Source organism: Anarhichas minor, unplaced genomic scaffold, assembly GCF_050575085.1.
Source record: "Anarhichas minor isolate MPS153535 unplaced genomic scaffold, ASM5057508v1 ptg000025l, whole genome shotgun sequence".
Taxonomy (NCBI): Eukaryota; Metazoa; Chordata; class Actinopteri; order Perciformes; family Anarhichadidae; genus Anarhichas; species Anarhichas minor.
The window spans coordinates 5,410,995-5,436,598 of NW_027466471.1; the positions used below are offsets into that span (position 1 = coordinate 5,410,995).

General features: G+C 42.2%; 2 protein-coding genes and 1 long non-coding RNA gene across 13 annotated transcripts; 1 reads left to right on the forward strand and 2 right to left on the reverse strand.

The window, feature by feature from the left end:
• On the reverse strand, positions 1–9,859 carry LOC142957715 (uncharacterized). Its single transcript, XM_076099669.1, is given in 20 exon segments — positions 1–824; positions 934–1,092; positions 1,414–1,482; positions 1,585–1,628; positions 1,803–1,840; positions 1,967–2,072; positions 2,227–2,263; positions 2,417–2,447; positions 2,701–2,779; positions 3,725–3,761; positions 4,010–4,038; positions 4,794–4,895; positions 4,985–5,036; positions 5,142–5,209; positions 5,305–5,404; positions 5,555–5,586; positions 5,678–5,712; positions 5,806–5,831; positions 9,628–9,689; positions 9,802–9,859. Coding segments are annotated over 20 exon segments (1,287 nt in total). The 3' UTR covers positions 1–701.
• Positions 9,860–11,414: 1,555 nt separating this feature from the next.
• On the reverse strand, positions 11,415–23,841 carry plat (plasminogen activator, tissue). 7 transcript variants are annotated; one of them, XM_076098959.1, is made up of 15 exons: positions 23,700–23,841; positions 18,877–18,958; positions 18,260–18,302; positions 17,836–17,976; positions 16,981–17,091; positions 15,442–15,616; positions 14,901–14,992; positions 14,634–14,808; positions 14,443–14,528; positions 14,233–14,298; positions 13,917–14,121; positions 13,668–13,804; positions 13,244–13,384; positions 12,936–13,084; positions 11,415–12,809 (listed from the first exon to the last, which is right to left on the reverse strand). In XM_076098959.1, the coding sequence occupies exons 2-15, from the start codon at positions 18,931–18,933 to the stop codon at positions 12,642–12,644; spliced, it is 1,746 nt and encodes a 581-aa protein (XP_075955074.1). In that variant the 5' UTR covers positions 18,934–18,958; positions 23,700–23,841; the 3' UTR covers positions 11,415–12,641. The 7 variants fall into 7 exon arrangements, with proteins under 7 accessions (XP_075955074.1, XP_075955072.1, XP_075955073.1 ...); XM_076098957.1 differs by having other exon boundaries at positions 18,179–18,302; XM_076098958.1 differs by lacking the exon at positions 23,700–23,841 and adding an exon at positions 20,177–20,333.
• LOC142957271 (uncharacterized) lies at positions 18,918–23,907 on the forward strand. 5 transcript variants are annotated; one of them, XR_012956093.1, is made up of 4 exons: positions 18,918–19,037; positions 19,165–19,244; positions 19,513–19,597; positions 19,680–23,907. It is a non-coding gene; the product is annotated as an uncharacterized LOC142957271 (long non-coding RNA). The 5 variants fall into 5 exon arrangements; XR_012956090.1 differs by having other exon boundaries at positions 19,165–19,235; XR_012956094.1 differs by having other exon boundaries at positions 18,931–19,026.
• Positions 23,908–25,604: the final 1,697 nt, after the last annotated feature.

The window sequence follows — 25,604 nt, forward strand, 5'->3', positions numbered from 1 at the left end:
ATTGCACAATATCACACCGGAAAAGACACCTGTTACATAGAGTAGGCCTATATTAAAAATCAAAGTCAAACTAAACTAAGCCTGTGCAAAGATACACAGCCAATCTGTACTTGTAAAATCATGGAGACATTTATCTCAACGCTTCATCAGACATGACCATAATGGAAATGAGCAGGAGGCACAAAGTGACGCTGGAACATTTTAGCTGCAAACGAAAATAATTATACGGTTTGAATGTTTAGAAGCGAGTTCAATTTCAGTGATCTGACAGCAACAGCATCACTTCTGTACCCGAGGGGGCGGAAACATACAGCGATGCGTTTTTCCTTTTTTACTGGAGAACAGTTTTGCAACCTTTTGCAGTCGTTGCTATAAAATGAAGAGAAAACAGGAACATCTCTGAGATTCAAGAAATAAAACCTCTTAACAGTCAGTTACTGTAATTTGTATAGCATTATGAATATAGTACAGACACTATATGCCGTAGTCACGTCATGTAATCTCCAAGGCTGGAGTCTGTGACATGTAATCTCTGTTATCGGTGCATTAGAAGTTTGCATTGTCAATTTATAAAGAAAACACCAGTTTAGCTGATGTCATAGCAGTTAGAGTTGTAATTGCAGTTTTTGTGACAGTTTAGTAGACCTGCAGAAAACTTTCAGACTGAGCTGTTGTCCTCATAAAACTCATATGAACACATCTTAGTGTTGAGGGCGAGCAGGATACGTTAAGTACGTGGTGTGCTTGGCCTGGCTCTTGCTGTCTATCAGAAGCAGCTGGTTATTGTTGTGGTGGGAAATCATCTCGTCGAGGGTGCCGAAAATCTGCAAGAGAGAGAACGAAAGATAAAGTGAGGTTTATCGAACAAAAAGCCTAAAATTCTCCCAGAATCCCTCTCTCTCTCTCTCTGTGTCTTTCTCATTTGCCCCCCACCTCTTCGTTCTTCTTGCCCTCTTTTCCGAGAGCGTAACCTCGAGCGTCCCCCAGGAAGCGGATGGGAATGTTGTACACCTTCTGCCGGTAGAGCACGGCAAGGGTATACGGCTGGCGGCCGCCCTGCGTCGAGCTGTGTCGTATGAGAAACGCGCCGTCCTGCAACGAGGGAGAAAACAGCAAGCCAGATTAAACACTGAGAGTAGGGGACAAAACAAAATTGGAATGGAGAAGAAATGTTTTGGGAAACTCTGATAGGTGAACAACGGCGAGAAAGAGAAATAAGTGGAGTAAAAACATATTATACAAAGTACGTAAGTGTCTGACTCAGGTTTGGCTTCTATTTGAGTGCCAGCAAACAACATGCACATAAACACTCAGCAAATGTCCCCATTGTCTGTTGCTTGGTTGAATTGAAATGACCCGATTGGCCGATTATTATACCTTAAAAATGAAACACAGAACCGTTGACTGGCTCACCTTTTTGACCCTCCGTAAGAGATCCTCGGCCGTCTTCCTGTTGCAATCCCCAGCAAACCACTCTTTGTCCTGTAATGTGACAGAGATACATCAACAAACAGTAAAACAGTCCACCCTAACTAGATTTTTATTTTTCGTTTTAATTTTCATTTGCGCAGATTGATGCCATACCTCGTTCCCGCCTTGTTTGGTCGCCTTCATACCACCAGAGGAGGCTTAGAAAAAGATAAAAAGCCCGTCATGTGTTTCCCCAGGTTTTTGAGTATAAACCGTGCAATGTTTTATATTACTTCAAATGAAGAATCTAAGCAGAGACCAAATGATCACAGTCGTCCCTGACGATTAAAATAATAAAAATACTCTCTTTTTGAAAAGAAATGTGAGCTTACCAGCAGGCTTAGTGTCTGCCACAGGAGGGCTGAGAAGGCTGGAATCAAGAGCAAAAAAAAAGCTAATGTTACACACTGAATTTAACGCTGATGTGTTTGCAGAAATGAATGTAAATCGTTGCAGTTTTAACATTTTTGACTAATGTTTCATCTGTCTAACAAACCTGTGCTTCACTTCCTTCAGGTTTGCTGGCAGAGAGGGCTTCACACGGTGTTTCGGTGGGGGGGGTTTGGCGGGAAACGAGGCGCGTCTCGCTTCGACTGAAGGAGCTACAGAGACAAGATGTGCACGGTCATGCTCGAAATAATTTCTTTTGGATGTGTGTGTGTGTGTGTGTGTGTGTGTGTGTGTGTGTGTGTGTGTGTGTGTGTGTGTACTGATAGCTGACCAGCTTTAGCGAGGACAGAAGACGGTGGTCTTTACCTGTTTTTAACTCGTTCAAGGAAGGCAAGAGTGAATTCTGAAAGGAGGGAAATATAAAAATGTTACTACCGTGTCACTGCTGATGAGATTCTTTTTTCCTACATAGCAAATGGTATGAAAATGAAATGAAAACTTCCGTTTCTAATTCAGGCCTTAACAATATCGCACTGAGATGAATAGACACACTCACAGACTGAGCTCTGGGAACCGGAGGCTTCATCCTGCAGATAGAGAGAGAGAGTTCAGTTTCATTACATGTTAAGTGCCAGTAATTGACTGTGCAATGTCACTAATATCTCTGCGACATTTGCATTTTGCATGCAAAAACACAGCATCGCTCATTGTCTGATGTGTCACGGAACAGCAAGCTAATCAGACTAGATTAAATAACTCGGTGAGTGCATATGGCCTTGCTCTGGTTTGCCAGTGGGTCGACAGCGGCTGGTTTGGACCCAGGTTGAGAGGTGCACTCACATGATTATGGGAGATGGTACGAGCCTCATGTTTGGAGGCGGAGGCATCCTCATCGGCGCACGATGGGTGAGAGAGCAAGCTGGGAAACAGGAAGAAAGGGGACTCATCATTTTATCATCTGGAAAAGAAAAGTCTTGCAAACTGTGCAAACCGTTGTTGTGGCAATTTATCCTATTGTTCTTTTAGATATAACTTGTATCGCTTAAACTTAAACCATGGTGCTAGTAACCTCATGCATGAGTGGTTCTCTATACTGTGCGTAAAGTACAAGGACCTGAAGACCAGCGGGAGGTTCTAACATTTTTCTAATATGAGTGACTCGAGTCACTCAAGAGGGGAATGTGGGAAAAATCAATCATATCCATAATTTGAAATGTATCCATGTATATTCACATTCATACTGTGATATTGGCCGGTATCATTGTCATATGAGACAGGGAGTCTAGTATAGCAGCCTTGGAGCCCGGGTGAAGATAGAGGGGGGATGACGCAGATAAACAAGTGGGGCAAGATTTCTAATGCAGGGGAAGAACAGGAGCCGGTCGCTGTGACGGGCGGCCAGCAGCGAAATCAGAGGAAGACGAGTTGGGAAGGAGACTGTGGTTAATCACAAAAACCTCTGTTATGACTTGTCCGAGGTACACAGTTTAACTTGTCTAGGTGAAAGTTCAGAGGAGGAGGAGGACATCTTCGAGGGGGGGGGGGTATAAAGTAATGTACAATGCTATTGTGAAGTTAGTTGACTCCGGACAGCTCGGTTTACTCGTATACTTTGGGATGCAAATAAATCTGCATGAACTGAAGGAAATCCAATCTCTCTTGTGTTCTGTGTGTTCGTTACTGAGTTCCTAATAGTGAGATCCTGTGGTGTCTCACCACGAGTCGGATAGATAACAGTTACTGAGCCAGCCGTTAGGTATTGAGTTTTAACATAAGTCATAAAAGCTGAGCATCGTCGACGGAAAAAAAAACGTGCAAACTTTAAGTACAGAGCCAGTTCTTGTGAAGCGAGACGTAAACACACCAGCTGTAGGTTCCACATACACGTCATCGTTGTCTTCCTGAAATGCAAAATGACACACACATGAGACACACGCCAGGAAGCAGAGTGTTAGTTTCATTTGTGCCTGGTAATGATTGGCTCGTTCGCAGCTGTGTGGCTGGTAACATCCAATCATATTCGTGCGTGCATGGCCATTACAACCCGTTACATCCCGTTACACCTTCACACCAAGGCCTTTCTCTGGCTGTCTCCTCCCGTGTGTGTGTTAAGCTTTTTGGTATTGTTGATGTATTTATCTCTACTCACCTGTTCTTCATTCGGATCCAGATACACATCTGAAATGCAGAAAGACAAAATACTGTACCACATTTTTTTTCAAAGGACTTTCCGTCATCTTGTAAGTTTCATCAGGATTTGAATGATCTGTCGAACATAATTTTGTTCTGTTTTTCCAGCTTCGTTACATTGTCTTCTGACTGTTGCTGCTGTTAGTGGGGTGAATAGGAAAGGTTTCAGGTATTCAGAAATGTGTAATAAAGACATGTCAAGGACACAAAAATAGATTACTCATGACTTTCAACCTGAGGTTTTGGTCAACCAGAGAGTGTGGAGATAACCTTTTGTTGACAATGTGACAAGTTCCTTGTCTTTTAAATGTTACAAATTTTCGGCAACACGGTTCTCGCAGATGGGTTTGCCAATGAAATTGTGTCACTCGAGGTGCAGCTCAGCGGCACAACAGCAGGTGGCGCTCTCTTCTTTGTTCCAGTCACAGCTTCGATCTTCGCTTAACTACCCACTTCTTCTATTCATTCCACACGAACTGCTGCTGTTGCTGCTGGAAACGCTAAACACAACTGTCAATGACTGTTTTTTCTTTGCTGCATGCGTGCCGCAACAGCAATTGCAAAATCTTTCATGGAGCGACTGTATTGCTGCAAATGGCACATGGCTAACAAAACCAAATATGTGGTTGCATTATCACGTCATTAATACGTAGACATTCCTCTCAGTCAACAGTCATTTACAGGCTGATGATACTTCTATGAAAGGACTATTTGTGTGTGTGTGGTAGAAGTGATTACGGCACCTTCCTCAGTGTTGGATGCAGGGTCTGGAACGGGAGCGGGGCGGACCGGTGGGGGAGGCTTCATCTTTCTCCCGGGTTTCGCAGTTCTGTTTATCTCAGGTGCTGAAGAGATGAAGAGAGGCAGGTTATACAGTGAATGAACAAAAAAAAAAACGTTTGTGTGGCTACAAATGAGTATAAGAATCACTCACCTTTCTTGGTTTTGGGATCAGAGAAGAAATCTTCAGCACGTTGTTGAGGTTTCTGGGTGACGGACAATTTAATTAACAGAAATGCCTCATCTTTAAACAGATTTTAAATGTCTCGAACAAACAGAAACAGACTTCCGGGACACTGAGCTGTTGTTACCGAGGGTTTGGCCGGTCTGGGTGGGAGAACAACCTGCCTCTGTGGAGGCGCGGGTTTGGGCGGCCTCTCTGCTAAAAAAAGCAGGATCGAGGGACATTATTTTAGGTGAAAAGGTGTCCGTGCTAAATAGGAACCGTTAATACCCTATCTGCAGTGCTGTTACCCAGATAGACATTCTCCTCCACCTCTCTCTGTGGGACGTTCACAGTGTGGCGCTCACAGGGAGGCACTTCATACATGTCACCGTCGTCGTCGTCGTCATCCTGCCATTTAGAAAATATAAAGTGGAACTATTTTTACCCCCACAAAAAAATGGGAAATGTACTAATAATGGCATAGAAATAAGATAAAGATCTTTAAAAATGTCTCATTTAGCAGCTTTGATAACTCAAGAACTTGCTGTCTTTACTTACAAATTCCTCCTGTGGCCACCCTGCATTGTCATCTGGGGGGGAAAAATACATCGATAATAGATAACAATGTATAGAACCAAGTAAGGAAACGTTGCCCCTTCATTAGGTGAGGTTCAATCTCACCTGTCCTCCTGGGTGGAGCTGGAGGTCCACTGTCTCTGACGGAAAGAGGAGCTGTGAGAAGCTGCTTTTCATGCATAATACATTAACAGCAACACTAATGGGGTTTTGCTAATGCACACAATACTTACAGGTTCTTCCGTTTTCCAAAGAAGCTCTGAGAAACACAGAAGCCTCAGGTCAGTATAGGGATTTAACACAGACAAAATAAAGTTAACTGCATGCCAGGCTGGTAATCATTTACTTTAACTTATCCATCGCTTTCATCATCAGGCATGAGTCAGTGGCTGCTGTTTGGGGAAAGTCCCCACGATGGACAATAGCGCTTTATTTAGTGCACCAGGTGAAAACACCTACTCGGTAACATATAAGTCCAAAATGTTTTTGTTAGGCGTACATAAGTGTACACATAATTCAAGGGTAGCTGTTAGTGTAAAGAGTGCTGGAATACGTATTCAATGGTTTAGTACATTATTTTATATGCATACAGCGTGTGCATATATATATATATAAGTATATATATATATATATATATATATATATATATATATATATATATATATATAAGTATATATATATATATATATATATATATATATATATATATATATATATATATATATATATATATATATATATATATATATATATATATATATATACTGTATATAAAGGAGTTATAGTTTAGACAAATACATTACTAATCACTGGAAAATGTCCTATCTATAATAGTCTATAGTATATTATTATCATAAATCAATTTATTATTTTTTACAATTTTGAAGTATACTTTATAGTTCTACTCCTCAATTCTGAAGGAAATGTACTTTTAATTTAACGACTGGTTACTACACAGATTACAATTAATACGTTTGATTCAATATACAATAAACAAATAAATGATGATGTTTATTTACAGGTTAAGATCATTATTGTACCCATATTTGTCCAGCTTTTTTGCCTTATTCTCAACTGTTATGTCTGTTTTTTGTAAGTAGATTGAGAGCATTGTATGTGCAAATACTGCCAATGAAGCTGATTCTGAATCTGACTTAATTTACCTCCAGGGAGAAATTCACAAGCTTTCCAGCAGTTTATAAACTGATTGCAATTAGCCCCACCTTTACCAGCTGCCACATCAGAGTAATACAAACATTACGATATAAATACCTTATTCTTAAATGGGACGTTCTGCCTACTTTTATTTTTGCTACTTTGAGTATATTTTAATGCTCAAAACACTGAATGCATGACATTTACTTGTAACAGTATTCACTGTGGTATTGCTACTTTTAAGAAAGAATATCTGAGTATTTACTCCACCTGACTTTTTTTGTAGCCTCTTTGTAAAAGTAAGGGATAAAAACAAGCTGGTCCCAAATAAAGTCGGATGAAATTAATCCTAAAGTGAATCAGATATAGATTTGTTTTTTTGGTCAGCCTTTCTTTTAGGTGATTTTAGGGTTTTAAGTTTGGTGGGGTAATATTTTTGTATAAGCCATTTAAGTTTTGCATTAATTTTCCAGCAATGAATTGATTTGATAACTTAAAAAGAGGTCATACATAATTTCAAAGGTTATTATTTGTTATTTACTTTAAGAGTCTAATTTCAACATATAGTCAACTTGAATATCAACTGTCAAAGTTTGACTGTTTCTTTGTTTCACCGAAGGGTATCATCATTTTTACACAAAACAGGTGAACCTTCTTGGTAGCTACCCTAGGGAGGCAAAAATCTCATCATTCCAGTCTCAGGTTGATTGTAGATGTAGAGTGTTAGGGTGCTACGTTTGTTTATATACTTCTGGTAAAGGTTATATAAGGTCAAGTTTCAGTATTCTCACTGTAACTTATTTAGTCTTTGTGAATCCTATCCTCATGTATCTCTGTAACTTTTGGTTGCTGCCACAGTTAATTCACAATCAGTGTGTTTTCAAAGCAGAGATTCGTGAACACTTATCTGTTCACAGAAAAGTTCACCTGCAGGGATGTGGCTGAGGTTGGCCGGAGGAGGCGGAGTTAGACAAGCAAAATCAAGCAAAATCAGGAAGTGGAGAGACAGCATCTCTGTTTTCCCACAGTGCCAGGCAGCCGTAGAGGAAGTGTTGATGTAAGGTACATCATTAAAGGTGGACAGAGAGGGACAGAGGGACTGCAGAGTTTCTATCTTGGCACACAAAATGTCAGAGTGTCACAGTCGCTGTACTGCTGATAAACGCGGAGCAAGAGATAAAAAGGTCCGAAGAGAACTATGCTACTGGTCTGATATTTACAAACTTTTCCTCTCACAGACAGGAACTCCCAAAATATCTGCATTTTAAAGCCGGGTCAAGTTAAAGTGACCAATGTTCAGGTTTGTGTCAGCCTGTTGGAGCTTCTCTCTGATGAACTGTGTGTCAGGTGTGGAAAGGGCTTTCAGTGTCCCAGGAGGCCAGCTGGAGGACAAAGTCATGTAACCATGAAATGAGGTCTGATGCAAAGAAGGATGCACTGACCGTCATTCAAATGTGTCACTATTCAGACAGTAGAAGTAGTGTTTCTGTTGTATCACAAGCAGTTATAGATGTTAATACAGATAAGAATAACAACCAGCTACAGGACTATAATTTAGTTTTTTACACTTGAAAAGAGTAAAAAACGAAATACAAGTTAATACAATACTATACTGTATGTGTTAAACTAACACCACAGACACTGTGTATACCTAAACACACAATTCCATAGATCGATAAATATTTAAGGGGGATATATTTTGTTCTCACTGTCCGCGCTGCCTTTTCCACACTAGTCTTAGTGTGTTCACACATCACAGACTGGATCTTACCTCAATTTAAGTTTGTTTTAGAGAACATACAGGGAACTCCTCCAACCAAAAACCTCTGTAGTTAGAAATCACTTATATACACACACAATGACATCCTTGTTATAAAACGGGCTAGAGAGTGAAAACTATATGAGCAAAAATGTTAAAATGTTGGGATGCCGATATGATGTTTTTGATCAAATATCTCTATTGATATTCCGATATTAAGGTTGACCATTTGTGGTTACACAAAATATTTACACAGTTAGATTTTTGATACATAATCATCATTAATTTGGATACAATAACTAAATACAGCAAATTATAGACCAGCTAGAGCAGTCTGGTAAGTTCAGAAAATTACTTTACTGCAATGCAGCCTTTAAAACCAGGAAAAGACAACACTTATGTGAGATATTCAGCCTCATATCACGATATCAATATAATATAAATATATTGCCCAGCCTTAGTCAGACATATTCTGAGACTCACTAGAATCTCTGCAAAGAAATGTGGGAACATTTGCACGAGACCTAAGAATAAAAACCATTAAAAAAGATCACCACCAACATTAAAAGTTAAAACAAACTCCTCTCAGAATCAGATACAGAGTCTCTGAGATTTATGTTTGTATCAAAAGTAGCTACATTTCAAATAAGAATATAGTTCAAATCATTTCAGGTATTAAAAAAAATACAGGTAGTACTTTGTCTAAAATTCAGACAAAACTTCCCCCGCACGAGTATCAACTGTGATTCAATTGTGACACATGTTTGAGTGAAATGTAATAAATTCAACTTAGTTAACTAAGAAATGGATTTTATGGAGCAGTTCAGCAAAGAACAAACATAAAAGAAAGGCGAACAAACCTTTGTGACCTTTTATTCTATAGTAAAGCACAATGCTGATACCTGTAGTGGTCCGGGTTATTTTTACCGTTTGGCTTCACACTCCCACACAATGACAACTGTGTAGCTGCCATCATGTCTCTCCCTTATTCAGAACTCCCTCAGAGAACTCCCTTTACAGTTGGCTTTGTTACGAAAACTAAAACTGTGCCATCAACAACACCTGCTCACTTCCTTTTTCACTCCACCCAAAGTTATCAGAACGTAAACTGAAGTGGGACAAAAACAAAACAGTACTTCACCATTGCCATGATTTGGGGTCCGGTCTCTCAGCTCAAGTCATGAGGAAATGTCTTTGTTTCAGCTGCAGACGGTTTTGGAAAAATGAAAGTGAGCAATGCGGAGGGAATGTAAAGAGCAGATCTAACTGATCTCATTTGCATTTCCTACCGTGCCAGACAGACAGCCTCACCTGCTGATGCTGCTGGACTGTCTGCCTTTAAATGAGCTGCAGCCACTGCACAGCTCAAACATGGCTCCAAGTTTCCCTACAGGCTACAGCAAACTGTTTATGGCCATAACCAACTGAGTTTTACATCATTTGCTGCAACTGGTAAATTGCATCTCATTTGTAGTCCATTTGCAATCAGAAGGGGAAATGAATTATTAACCTTTGATACACACACACACATGCTATCAGTGATGCTAAGTAAGCTCTAAATGTCGTATATTGCGGTTATTGCAGTCATTAGAGGAGCAATATACGACATTTAGAGCATAGCAGCAAACAACTACATGCTGTGTAAAGATGTAGTGCAGTAATGTCTGCATGAACAGAGAATGAAGTCACTCTCCCTCTGTGTGTGTGTGTTATCTGATCTTCTCTGCGCTCTGTTGACATAACCATTTTTTTTAGTGCATGTGCGCGTGCCCCACTGGCTAGCTCTGCACTGCCCTCATACGGCGATTACAGCTGATAAGACGTAGCGAACCACCCACCCTCCGGTGCCCCCCCACTAAGGTTAGCACTGTTAGCTCTTCAGCACGTTTGCCACGGTTTGCACTGTTAGCACCGTTAGCCACGAGGCGCTGGCTCAGGCGTCAACATGCATAACAGACAGCACTGATACAAGTTTTAAATGCTTAAATGCTGTGGAGGTGAGATGTCAATGAATTAATTTGTACATCTTTAAAGGTGTAATATGTTACATTTGTTTGTTGGTGTTTGCATTCAAACTTGGCTCCTCCTCTATGACTCGTTGAGAGAGGGAGAAACATCTTATTTATTGCAGCACTGTTGTATTTGACTGCATTAGTTTTAGCCAGGTGTACCTTTTTAAATTGGCAACCAAGTGCAGGTTTTAATACCACCCCAATTTGTTTTCTTTTTGGCAATAATGCACCTTATTATTCATTACTGGATCATTTTCCATTGCTAAGTTATTGCTGAATAAATCTGTGTGGTCTATTTTACGTACAAAAGAACCAGAAAGATTGGAGGACTTAAACTGTAATTTATATTGCATTTGTTTTTATTATGGAATGTATTTTTCTGTTGTTTTTATTATGTTTTATGTTATGGCCATTTATTTACTACATTCTTATTGTTCATTAAAATGTAATTTCCATGTTTTATGGAAGAATACATTTAGCCTTGAACACTGTTGAGTGAAAAAGATAACATTTTCTGTAAGAGTAATGGGTATAGGCAAAGGCCCCATGAGGTCATCCACAAAACATAGAGAGGCAACCTCAGACACACAGGTCCTTAGCTGTACGTGGGACTAAAAAGAGAGAAAGCTGAAATCTGGGGGGACCCATGTTATCTTCTCTGACTTATGGATCTTGCAGTAAAGGTTCACAAATGTAGAAAAGATTCAAAATAATAATTACTCAATTTATACCAAAAACATTGTTACTTAATTTCTAACATGTTGCAGAGTTTCGTCAGTTATGATCCAGGAATGAGCATGAGGCCTTTTCCTTTCCACCTTAGTGACCTTTAAGCTGTCATGTCGTAACTAATTTATCAGTAATTTATCGAAGATGATAAAATTCCACAGGTCAAAAAGCACAGAGCATGAAAAGATTTATTCCAAATATTATTTATTGACAAAGGAGTATGTTGCCAGATGTGGTTATAATGACAGAGACAATAAATTATCAAACTACACACTACGAAAGTAGTTTCTCCAATACAAAATAAAATACACATAAATATTAACTTAGTAAAAAATACATCTAAAATCCAATCACAGAACAAAGTGAGTTTGTTAAGGAGATACGTTGTGCAGTCAATAAGCAGTTGTAATATAGAACATAAAAGAACAGCCCTAAGTCATTTGCAATATAAAAAGTAATATTCAGACAATATACATGTTATATACATGCTGGGCTCAACCCAGGTGTCTGGTGGAGAAATGCTCCGGAAATCTCATTTAAAAACAAATCGTAAGAAAAAGGAATGGGGCACGGGTTTATTGAATGGAGTGAGTGTCTCAGAGCTTCCACCTGTCCAAATGTAATCCCCTCTACAAGGCAGCGGGGAGCTAAAGGAGTTCAAACGGCAGAAACAAGCATAATCTGAACCAGCAGATATACGTTTTGTGTTTTGGTCTGGAACCCCTAAAGCCCCAAAGAGAGCAAATGCAGAACATTTGTAATTGAGGCAACGCAACCTCACATCTAGAAGACACAATCTTTGCACAAAACAAAAAAAAATAAAAAATAATCCTATGTGACATACTGTGATGTGCAAAGTAAATGCCAGTGTTGAGTTGGAGTGTGCTTTTGGATTAAAAGCGCTACTGATCTGAAGTCTACCAACTGTGACTTATTTGTATAAACCAGCACAAAGGCAGCCAGAAAGGGCAGAGGATTATACAGATATTCCCTATATTTCCTGTTCACTGCCCGAACCTCCAGTTTTGGTGGATGAAATATTCAGAAAAGGCACGAAATTCTCGCATTATCGCGATAATGCGATCAAGATGGCCTAGAACGAGAGCAAACTCCCTGTGGGTTTTTTTTGTTCACATGTACTGTCACATTCAACACAGTAACAACCAGAACACTTGAGAACACTGAGAATGAAAACTCATGATTGAGATCCTTGCGCCTCTGTTGCAGTGGTTCTGCTGGTTTAAAACCTCCCATCAGTTTGAATTGAGATCAAGAGATGAACAACAGAATCAAGAGTCCCGTGGTTCTCTCTTGTGAATCTTCACAATGATCAACAGATCTGCGTTTGCTGCTTTACACACTGAGGTTATGGGTATGGTCATCCGGCAACGTTGTCTTTGCAGCCTCTCTTACTTTAGACGGGGTTTGCCTTGATTTTGCTGTTGATCCAGTCGATGTAATGGGTGACACGGGTGTAGACCCCGGGCTTATCCCTCTGCCCGCACCCATCGCCCCAGCTGATCACACCCATCAGAGTCATCTTGTCATTGTTCCGACAGACAAGCGGGCCACCAGAGTCTCCCTGTGGGTGAACGTCAAGAAGCCAAATGGAGAGAGAGCAAGAGAGAGAGAGAGAAAGGAAAGTTAGATTGAGTAAATCAGCATCGATTTAATGAGGAGGTGAAGCGCAAAAACGAGGCGTTCTCACCTTGCAGGCGTCGTCCAGGCCTCGGGTGTCACCTGCGCACAGCATGTTGGATGTGATTGTGCGTTGGGACAGCACATCTGGGACGCAGCGCTCTTTGGGCCACAGGCGGACGTAACCTCTCTTAACGCGCTCGGAGAACTCTGCAGCAACTGTGGAGAGAGTGTTGAAATTAGAGTCTCCTATCCCCAAAAAACTAAATCAGTTAAAGGTTTGGTGGAAAAGCTTACACCGCCCTCTGCTGTATAGTCAAGAGAGAGACGCCACAATAGTACCCATGCGGAATTAAAGAGTGCCAGATGTTTGCTTACATTCTGAGTCTTTTCCGTAGCCTGAGATCTCACACTCGGTCCAGTCGGGCAGAACCAGCCCACGTTCAGGCAGACACGCAGGAAGAACCTCTGGAGAGTTTACAGCACAGATGCCAATATCCGTCTTTAGCTTCAAGAGAGCTGCATGTGGAAAGTGACCAGAGGAAAAGTCAGGGTAATGTACTGGGAAAATGAGGGACGGCGACTGAGGGATGATTTTAGTGTTTTAACAAGCATTCGCTGCCCACCTAAGGTTCCATATCATCACTGCTGGGGGAGGACATGGTAACTAAAGTGTCTCGGTCAATTATCGTCATCATAGCGTGACAAAACTCTGTTTCAAAATGCTGTTTTCAGTATCAACAGTGATCATTATGTGCACAAAATAACAATGAAATCATTGTCTCTTAAAATGTTTACTCACCAATGTCATTGTCAAATGTTTCGTTGTTGAATTTCTCGTGATTCCAGTACTTCTCGACCTTGAAAATCTGCTCGCTGCTGGAATTCTGCTTCCGGAATGTTCTTCCCAAAATCACTTCTAATTTTTCTGCTTTATCGCTGAAAAAAAAAAAAAAGAGACAATGAATACGTTTGTATGTTGCATGGCAAACATGTTGAATCATGTATTTGTGTGTGTGTGTGTGTGTGTGTGTGTGTGCGTCATTCCTACTTGTCCTCGAAGCAGTGTGCAGCAGACAGGACCCAACAGGAGTCAATGAGGACTCCTCCGCATCGGTGAAAGTGTTTTCTGTGACGGGCCTGGTAAACGTTAATGGCCGCCTGCCACGGCTGGTCCGTGATGTCGCTTTGTCTGCCCCCAAACATGCGGAACGCCGGGCGATTCAGCGTGTTGTCTAAGCGCTGGCCACATGTTGCTACGGACCGGAAAGGTTTCCAGGATGATGGTTAAATAACCGTAAGATTATCGCACACTGAACACATCAGAAGGAATGGAATGATTTTCATTGGATGCGAAGATTTCCTACCTCCGTTATTGTTGTTAGTGGTGGGGGCACGTGGGCCGAGAGTGCTGATGATGGATGGACGTCTTGCTAAAAGAGACGATTATTCGCAAGTAAGTCTGACAGCACATTGATGCACAGAGGATTTTAGTTGCTCAACTAAATTCTCGCTTCAGCCTTGATAATCTCACTTCCATGTTTTAACATTGCTGCAAAATGAATAAAGGAGCTCACAGCATGTAGGTATGTCACACAGCTCCCAGGTCAGCTTCATACTCTTGTAGGTGTGACACCACGGACCTGCGTCACCATCTGGATTCCTATTCGATAAAGGAAGACGAAAAGCAATGTCAACCTGAGTTATTCCGATCTCTCCACATGCAAGGGGAACCTATAACCATGAACAATGGTGCGGGCGGGTCTACCTGCAGAAGCTGTGGCTGCCCAGCCCCTGCTCCAACGCGCCAGATCGCCAAGCGGTGTTGAGCTTGCGCTTGACAGCGGGAGAGTCCCACGGGAGGCAGCGAGAGCTGCTCTTCGTGACAGATGTCGTGCCTCGGTATGACTCACCGGAGCCCTGCACACATTCTTGGTACTCATCTAACCCCAAAACAAGCAGAGAAACTAAGTGTTTAAGCAATTCAATGGTTTGATTAGTACTATTTCAGCTTAGCTTTTTTGTAAATATGTACCTTCTGGACATTTGGGCATGGAGCAGAACTCCCAGACGATCTGAGTGCCTTTATAGATGTAACACCAAGGAGTGCTGTCTTTGTCGGGGTTCCTGGGGGCAAGAGGGGGAAGAAAGACATGGACAATGAGCAAGCATGTTCATGGTTCACGTAAATGAAGTGAAACGGCATGTCCTAAACTCAGATCGTCTATCCACTCTGACTACCTGTTTCAGTTTCCTACCTGTCGCTGTCCTCTGCCTCTATGGCCCAGTAAGCTTTGTTTCTATCTGCCTCATCTGTGAGTCATTCTTCTAGTAAACGGTTCCATTACAAAGACGGTATATTAGTTTGTGCCATTCAAAGACGGCTATAATGCCACAAACTGATCAATACATGACTTTAACTTGATGGATACAAATGCATCATTCCTCCAGGGTTAATAATATTTGACCAGTATGTTTTGGATGATCAAATTTCCCACCTTGATTTATTCGCATGGTCACAATAAATACTTGCAGTTTACTCCGGCACTAAACAGATCAAAGTGGTCACAACATACCTGCAGAAGTTGTGATTGCCCAGTCCAAGACTGCTGGCGTCCACTTTCCTGGCGGTGAACCTCCTTCCCCTCAGAGACGTAGAGTTCCAGTTGATGCACTCCGCTCCCGAATGGCTGCTGCTCCATGTGCCGCGGTACCCGTCACCCTGCCCCACAACGCATTTCTCATTGGAGTCTGTTGGGGAAAAGGACAGAGTTAAACTAGAACAAACAGATCTGTGAGATGTTTGTCCTTACATCAGAGGAAGTGAAGCAGTTTACGTGAAACGTGTTTTTCATTTGAGAGCAAACGAATCGTAACGATGCCGACGGCCGCGATCTCAACCGCGCTCTCGTCTGTTTACAGGAATCGGTTCAAAGCATCGGAATGATGAAACGGTGCGAGGTAAAACTCGTTACCAAACCGTCTTCTTATACACCACAGTCTCGGCAACGGTGCTGCTACTAGCTAGCTAAAAGACAATGTCTCGAGGCTGAATGGAGTTGACATAACAGTACTCATTGGTAGGTCCTCGTCACACTCCGTCTTGCACTCATATATTGCCGATATAATGTCACTCATTTATATGTGAGACTGAGATCAATTCATTTATTGTGACCCAATAAAGCATGTTTATTGGATCTGGAAAAAATTTGGACAAATTGTGATTTCTTATATTGGACATTGAACTCACAACTTGTGTCCCAATGCAGTTTATATAGTATTTTCTTCCCAATTAGTGGTTTGAAACAATGACCAAACATAAACTATGATGATCGTCAATGCCATCAGAGTTATTGAGTCTGGCCAATCGTAACTCGTTACTCTTGGGCTGAAATCTCTTGGCTGTGACCAGTGGGGTTTGCATAATGATCCCACTGAGAGGGTGGGGTCACCCGCAGAAACAAAAACATTCATATCCCAGAATGTCTTTCCATGGTTTATGATTCTTCGCTCCAAACCACAGGCCCATGACACCTACTGTGTGAGTCACACGGTCAGACTGCGACCTTATCTAGAGTCATTTACGAGTACGTAGAACATTTTGATCAGTGTTGTGTCACCGGACATGGACATGACTGGGTTTGTTGGGGCTTTGAAGTAAGACGAACAAATTGAATACTATCCATCCATCCATCCATTTTCCTCCGCTTATCCGGGGTCGGGTCGCGGTGGCAACAGGCCAAGCAGGCTGACCCAGACTTCCCTCTCACCGGCAACATGTTCCAGCTCATTCTGGGGGATCCCGAGGCATTCCCAGGCCAGCTGGGAGATGTAATCCCTCCAGCGTGTTCTGGGTCTTCCCCGGGGTCTCTTCCCAGTTGGACGTGCCTGGAAAACCTCCAGTGGGAGGCGTCCAGGGAAAAATTGAATACTAGACATATAGAAAGATCTGGGGTGTACATTTTGAACCCCAAACTAGCATTTGTAAATGAAATGTTTGGGGATTTGGACTGGACTGGACTTCCACTTACATTAAGCAAAACATGTTGGATCGATTAACCATGAAAGAAGCAGGTTAATTGCGCCGTAGATTGAAGAGTTTGTTGAGCACTTACTGATCTCACACTGACTCCCACTGAAGCCTGGGGGACACTGGCAAATGTAGTCCGAAGTGTACACGGCCTCCTTACAGGTTCCTCCGTTGTAGCACTGAGACACGTAGCAGTCTGGGAGGGGCAGACAGAGAGCCGGGTTAGTCAGTCAAACGTCATCCAGTTCTTCAGAACACAGCACTAATTATATAATCACATATATGATTGATACAGAGAATTACATTTATGGGGTTCGGCCTCGAGTGTCACACTTATGCAGAAAGGTTTGTGTGCGTGGTTCACCCCGACTCTCAACCATCTCCAATGCTTCGCTTTTAAAAACACTGTGTCACGCCAATGGGGTTCTTTCTAGAGCAGAACTGGTTTCATGCCATCCCCATTTCATTTATTATTTCAACATTTCCTAAAGTCTGGCGTTCAGAATAACAGCACCCCACTCGCTCCCAGTGGTATGAGCTCACAGATGGTGCAGCTTGGCCAGCTAAAAAAAATGTGGCTGTAATTAGTCTGAGGGCAGAGCGATCGCGCTTCACAGAATTCGTCAATGGGGGTGAAAGTGCACACCAGGGCTCGTCTGGCAAGAGTATTTCAAACAATCTCAGACTAAACTACACCCACTCGAAAAACACAGGAAACCCAACGGCTCTTCATTTGGACGCACTGGAATGACTAGGGGACTTGTGACACACGAGCCGGGCCAACCGAGAAAAAATAATCATCTGAGGTTGTAGCAGCAAGTTAGAGGTAACATGAAGTTATGATGAAAGACAGAGAGGTCAGTAAGGGCGGGCAAACAGACAGACAGACAAATTAACAAACAAAAAAAGTCTGATTAGAAAGAGACAAATTCACACTCACTGATGATGGGCACAATATGACAACGCTCTCGTCCTCTCAACGCACAACGGCAATACTCCACACGCTGTCCCCTCCATCGCAGCCAAGTGTCCCCAAAACTACGCACCGCTGACGTCCCACTCCCACCGTCCACACAATGTACTGAGAAGACACAAACAGTGAGTATACGGCCGACCAAACAGGAAGACACAGCAAACGGAAATCATTGTCACATGTAAAAGCGGTTACAAACACAAAAGGTGCATTAATGGTGAGGAACACAAACACGTGAATTATATAATCTGAGGGTGGTGGTGGTGGTGGTGTTAATAGGAAAGACAAACAGGAGTGTGATGGGGCTCACGGGAGGTGTCAAAGGAGGGTGAAGGCTTCTTGATATGAATAATCAAAAGCGTCCGTCTCGCTGGCTTCCTGTCGGGCTCACCTCTGTAAAAACGAGTCCCTCTCTTAGTGCGGAGCAGCTCCACCTGCAACGGAGAAGAGATGCTGTTAAACAGGGCAGCAGTAAAATGGGAACTGGTTGCATGGCATTGGTTTTCCAACCCAGGCAGCAAATGGAAACAACAAAATTAACTTGCAGAAACGTGAATCTTGCTTCACGAGCAGCTCTGAACTTTTATTCAGACATTACTTGTTAACACATAGAGTACAGTACATACAGTAGTGCTCCAATAGCCAAGATGTGAGAGTTGGCTGCAGGACAACAGTGAGTTTGTGAGCTATACTGTTTCAAAATCAAGTTAATATTAAAAAAACATATATATATTTGGTTGAACATTTCTTAAAGTTGTTTTTGCATTTACAATGTTGTTCAACAGCGCAGCCTTAAGTCTCTTAACTTTGGGGACAGCGCCTAGGCTGCATTTTCAAACCACGCCATGCAACAAAAACACAAATGCAAAAACAAAAATATCAAATCAGACTAAATGTTTGCTCACGTGGATTATAAACCACACACATTCAAATGTATTAAGATAAAGCCTTCCCAAGTATGTAGGGTTGGTAGTTAATGGGCTGAAATGACGAGGATGTAGGACTTACATTGTCCGCTAGGCAGCAGCAAAGAGCAGACAGGAGCAATAGCAGTGTTCTGGTCATGGCTTCTCAAGTGGTCTTCAGTTTGCTGGAGGTAGAATATAAATACATATTAGAAACAACTGACGGAAGATTTTACAAGCTAATGCGGTTAAGGTGGGCAATATGTAAGCACTGATACCTAGAGAAGATGTGCGCGCTGTGTGACTGAGTCTGGATTTTATTGTTGTATATGTGTGCATCTGACTCCTTTGTCATTTCTCCTTTGTTTTAATGCTGAGCCAACAATTGCAGGAAAACCATCGAGACTGGTCACCTTCCTTCCTCCACCCCTACGCCCGAGGAGACCACTGGAGAGGAAAGTGGTGGGAAAGGTCATTTCTAGGTTCTTGAAGTAGTGTTGACTTATTGACTAAGACAGGAAGTTTTCACAACCCGTCCAGTCTGATAGGAACACTATTTTGACAATTAATGTCCCTTTCAATATGATAATAAATCTATAAATTCCCCACTGGGAATCATCAGAAAGCAGGTCATCTTCACTTTAAGCTAAACATGAGACTTCAAACAACATCATCTGGAACACAGCAGGCTTACACAGCAGAGAGTTTCTGCACCCTGACAGCATTCCTTCTCTAACAGAGCAAAGCGGCAGCTGGGGGACGATTGAGTGACTCAGGACTTTAAAGAGGAGGAAAACAGAAGGGAAAGCTCCGAGCGAGAAAAAGTAACGAAACTCATATTTCCCTTTTCTACTCCTGGATAAGGAAGTCTGATCACAAAGCTGTTCCTCTTCTTTGCTTTTAAAGGAGTCAAGTTGTGCAGAAAAGAGGTACGGAGATAAGCGCCTGTCGCTCCCAAGTCAAGTGTGAGTAAACGTGAGTCACCAAAGAAGGACATGGGAGTAGAGGAGAAAATGAGAAGAAAGTTGCACACAATGAGGGCTGAAAGCAGAGATGACCTCAATATTAAAATTAAAAGTTAACCATCAGAGTCTTGTTCTACAGCACATGGTTCTGCAGCAACCATGTGCATACCATGTGTCGGCTGGTTCTCCACTGACTCACCTCCTGTGGTTGAGTCTCCTAATAGAAAACAGGGCTGTGTTTTGATATATCAGTAAAACAGCCACGCTGGCAACCACACACACACAAACACACACACACATCCACAAAGTGTTCAGGAACGTGGAGCTAATCGTTAACCTCATACACACAAAGATTGACTTCTCATTGTTCAATGGAACAAAAAGCTCCCTCTCAGGATTTGACTTGTAAAACACACGCACACGCTTTCGCACACTCACCATTAAGAGGATGGGTCCCTTGAAAGCAGTCCTCACCTCACACAAATAAAAAACCCAGTTGTCCTGCGCTTTTAAACGCCCCCCCCCCCCTGACCGAGCCTCACTGGCAGGGCGACAACAACGCACCAGTTTTGTTTCCTTTGTGCAGCTGCTCAGCCTGTTCAATCCCCCCCCCCCCCCCCCCCTCTCCGGCCCTGTCAGCTAAAAACACATGTTTCCTGCTAAAACCCTGCGGGCGCGGGGCCCCGTGTAGTTCGGAAACGTGCGAACATATCAACACATGCAGAAAAAGCACACACCAACATGCACCCATCAGATATGGAGATATACCCCACCCTTCTTTTCAAGTCTGCGGTATCTGAGGAGCAGAGGCCCTGTTTGGGCGCCATCAATATAGCTCCTCTTACAATCCCACAATGATGCAATTAGTCCGAGTTTTAGCTTTTGTGTTTTGTGGTCAGTCTTACAACGTTTAATGCATGTGAACACACATGAAAACACAATATAAACATGACAACGTCTAATTAAACTGTGGCCTCTCTGTTAATGTGTATAGTTTAAAGTGGAACTAACTTCTTAGAGGTGATCAGCTCTTGGAATCGCTGGGCAAAACATATTTTTTGTGTGTGTTAGTTGCAGTTATCTGACTTTCTATACAATCTCCTACTAGCTTCACCATTTGACGTATTATGGTCTTTTTCAGGGAAGTGGAGCTATTTGAAAATGAGGAAATAATTGATGTTGAAGTTGTTTATTAGAATTGAAAATGTCAAATATGATGACTCATTAGAGTTGTTGATCTGTAGGTGTTGGTCCAGTGCAGCAACAACCATTTAACTCAAAATAATTCAGGTTTTACTCAAGTCAAACTATGTCACTATGCTTTATGACAAGAGCCAAAAAAATGAGGCCTGTCCCGCTGGCACTGATGGGGTTAGAGCGTTTGTCAGTTAATAGTTGAAACATGTATGCAGCCCGAGGAGAGCGTGGGTCCCCAGTAGGTCAAATTTAAATGGAAGAAATGAAAACATCTTTTGGAGTCAGCAGCAGCTTTACCGCTGCAGTTTTTAAGACGCACCACTTCAGCAGAGTGAAACACGTGCAGCTCACAGGATTTGTTCATGTCCAAAAGGCTGAAAGTTAATGTTTTACGCCGACACCATTCATTTCCTATTAGTATATTCAAAGAAACCGGTCTTTAAGCGCTGACCGACAATCTTAACGGTGAATTTTGCCGGCACCATTGGTGAGGATGTGTAATGACGATGATGGCGCGCTGAGACCGTGAAGGTCGGAGGTGAGACATTCTAGTCTTCCAGTAACGAGGCCCGGAAAAAAAAAAGTCGACGCCGGTGAGAACGGTTCGACGGCGCGCTGCCACGCATAGTTGCGTCTGCCTGTGAAGTTCAAGTCATGGTTCACTGCACACTTTAAAGCATTGCTGAGGTTTTTTTTTCTTTTCCTGTCTCTCTGCAAGATGTCAGTTCTTAGAGTGCTGGCACCCAGGGGGACGGACTGGCAGAGGAAACACCTTCACAGTGAGCATTGTAGCTCTTGCAGTGTTATTTCCTTTGAGCGCTGAAGTTCGTTTCCTCACAATACTTCTTTGAAAGCTCGACATTCATGAAAATTGAGATTGTTAAAGCCATTCTCTTTGGTTGGCGGCAGCTGCAAATCTGAACTTCGCAACACGCCTTTAAACTCGCTCGACCTGCTGCAGGATCCCCCGAACTTGCATTCAACCGGCACAATAGCATCAGTTTAGGTGTGGTTCCTTCAGTTAATAAGAGGTCTGCATGTTTGCCGGTAAGGCATTATGGCATGTGATGTCTTGTCTGTAAACTGCTTAGCAGGAATTATGCATTCTTTTAGGGGGGTTTTCAGCCAAACTTCGGTCAACCAGCTGCGATCCGTCTCAGGAAAAAAATTCCCCACGAACAGAGGGCTGCATTGTTGTCCTTAACTAAAGCTTCCCTCTGTGCACAACACGAAGCCTTGAACTCCTTATCGGACAGAAAACACAGACTCACAAAGTAGAGGTAGAGAGAGCAGGTGATGACTGTAGAATTTAGGCCTGCATGACAATAACATGGAAGGAGATGAAAGGATTGAGAGAGAGAGAGAAGGACTAAAAAGAGGAGATGAAGTCTAATCCCAGAAGTCAGCAGAAAGACGGTGAGTAGCCCTGAGTCACCCCAGCTCCAGGACTGCACAGAGACACATGGCGGAGGAGACACAGAAGGAGGCATTGATGGGATTTAGAACCGGTATTGAGGCCATTAGATGAAAGATGCAGTTCAGAAGGAATAATGGAGAAGTGAAAGAGGGTCTTTTTCTTTTTGGTTCGAGTAAAACTTGGCTTAGTTGCAGCTCAGTGTTCCCACAGTCTGATATTATCCTCCTTCCGTCCCGCGCTTAACGTTACAGCGTCTGATCCTGTGAGTCACACAAACACAGCCGACCACACTGCCGAGAAAAGCAGATAATGAATATACAAACTCTACTTTCTCTCAACATAACGACCAGCACGAGAGTATCAGTGCGATGGAGAGTATCAGCGCTGACGGATTCCTGGGGGGGAGGCTCTCATTAGCCTGATAAGAGCCTGCACGCTAGTGATCCTGTGCAGGTTTTGGCTTTGGAGTAGTACACAGATACACACACACACACACACACACACACACACACATACATTTACTGAGATGAATCACAGAATCACAATATGTTCCTTTATATTATAACACACACACACACACACACACACACACACACTGAGTTCAACAGCGGGGCACAAAATCACCGCGTTCCTGTAACATTTGTAACATTTTGTGTTGCAAAGCAAACGTTTTGCTTTCCGAGGAGTGAAGAGCCAGTGTGTGACGCGGTGAGGTAATTCCCGCTGCGGGTGGAACAGGTGGTTGTGGTTGTGGATGGGGAGAGAGAGAGAGAGAGAGAGAGAGAGAGAGAGAGAGCTACTGATGTCACAGTTTCACCTCCCCACACAGGCGGAGGACCACATGAATGTCACAATAATCACAATAAATATCATCCATATAAACTGTGTCATGATGAATCCATAGTTAATTACACTGACTTGCAGGTTACTCGACGCAGCGTGGAAGCACTGATGTTTAATATTCCCCACTGTATTTGTATTATCTGATTTCCACTATTTAGCATTAGATAAAGTCGGAGAACTGTCTGAGTTTCAACTATAATGCTTTATACATTATTATATTATCCAGCCATAATAATTGGTCTTATCGCCAAAAAAAAGAGCCTACTGGTTAAAATATCTTAATTGCATTTAATCTATTTCCTCGTGACAAATCAAATAACAACCATGCAAGAATGTTTGAGGTATCATCATCTCAGTCTATCCCATCAACTCCACAACTACATTAAGAAGCTGCGATGGTGCGATTCAGGATGAAACACAATAAGAGATTTCAGCTGAAAAACAGCCCGATGCACGAGCTCCGTGTGGATCCGCAAAAGATGAATACGAAAAAAAAGCTCTTACCAAATGAAGTGTCCCGGATCGCTGACCTCTCCTCGGTGTCTTTACAGCAGGACTCGTGGCTTGGACTGAACCGGTGGCCCCCTGTCTTCTCAGTTTTTATCGGACCGCTCCGGTTCTGCCGGTGCGTGAAAGGGGGAGGGTTCAGCGGGGAAGCGCGGCTGGCCGGACGGATGACGATGATGCAGCCAGCTGGGCGGACCGTCCCAAAAGTTCCCCCCAGGAGGTGCACATCGGGGGAGGGGGGGGGGGGGGGGGGGGATCACACACTTAATTGGACCAGATCTACTCTGAGGTATTTTATCAGGAAGTCTTTAAAAGGGCAAGATAAATATTAGGAAATAGACCTGTGGAATTCATATTTCAGCCAGTATTTATATAATCTATTTTGTGTTATTTATATTATGTCTTTTAGAGATATTTTGTTCCTCAAGAGGACAAACAGCCCACCAACCAACACATGTGAAAAATATATAAATATAGTTTTATATTTAAATTAATTGATTTAAATATAAATAAACTAGTCAATTTGCTATCAGGTTTTTCTTATATTATATGGAACATTTGTGAGAAGCATATTTGTTTGTATTGTTATGATAAGATAAATGTCATTGATCCCACACAGATAAAAATGTAAATCTATACAAAAAATAAGTATATTATGCATATTATGGATAAGGAACGTAATCTCATAAAACCAGAATACTACATTATGATTATCCAGCCTATTTGATTATGTATTGCATTGTCGTTTTTTCAAACTACTCTACAGCCACCAAAGCTTTTAAACTGACTGATGAGTGCACTGCAGTGACATAAAAACTGATCTGCAGTCTGTGATGGGCTGTGGGTGACACTGTATCTGTGTCTGTGCAGGTTAACCACCTGGCACCAGGAGTCATTTGTGTTACAACCACAAGCCTCTTTATCCAACCCGTCCCCTTCCTCAGGAAATCAGTCACAATTAGTCTCCCAAGAATAGCTCCATCTGATTTTTTTTTTTTTTTTTACTGTCTGTTAACTCGGCATTAAATAGCTGAGAACATACTTGAGGATGTCATGGGCGGTGGTTGTTGGTTTGGCGCCTGTCCCCTTTGTTTCCATCTGTGTTAGGTTAAAGCCCCACTTCTTGATGAGGAAAATCACACAACTGTACACAAATACACAATACACACACGCATGCACACAAATGTATTACATATCTATTACAGATGGCTGAAAGCTCTGCATTACATTGTGCTCCTTCAACACAGCCAGGAGTCTTATCTCTTTGAGTTATTCTCTATCAAATTCATTAAACACAACTGACCGTATACTTTAAGCCTCCTCCCTTGAATGATGTAAAAAGTACTTCAATTATCCCTTTTTATTTGTTTTACTGCCCACTGCAATGATTGGTAATTAAAGGCATTCCAGAAACTTGACAAACCACAGTTTTAAACACTTTTGTTTGCTGTCTTAATGTGTGGGTGAATGTTTTCACAATTCCTCGGACTTAGACGCTCCATATTCATAAACAAGGTATAGTGAATGTACAAGAATCTGTCCTGGTTGAGTTTCTCAGAGATTTCTATATCTGTCAGGACAGAAGGAGGATACACATAAAGGCCTAATGGCTATATCACACACATAACACATATCACACTGTGAAATCCCAGTATCCCAGTAAATATGACAGTGCTATGGATCTTCTCATATTACTCGAACTCTCGGCAGGAAAGCAAAAAAGCATCTTTGGCAAAAATGTCAAACTATTGCTTTAGCACGTCAAATTCTGCATTAGCTAACACATTAGCCTCATGGCTAGTGTGGGCCTATAGCTTTGGTTAGCAGCTCACACACATCAACAGTCACAAATTGTACAGATGATGCAGGGAATTTGGGGAGTATCTATATACGTATCTACAC

Excerpts from the sequence above, each read along its gene's own strand:
- plat (XM_076098957.1), bottom strand. The coding sequence starts at position 18,933 with ATGACCAGAACACTGCTATTGCTCCTGTCTGCTCTTTGCTGCTGCCTA. Across the intron at positions 14,993-15,441 it reads GGCAATCACAACTTCTGCAG|GAACCCCGACAAAGACAGCA; the intron begins GTATGTTGTGAC and ends TCTTGCCCCCAG. Across the intron at positions 14,529-14,633 it reads GGCAGCCACAGCTTCTGCAG|GAATCCAGATGGTGACGCAG; the intron begins GTAGACCCGCCC and ends TTTATCGAATAG.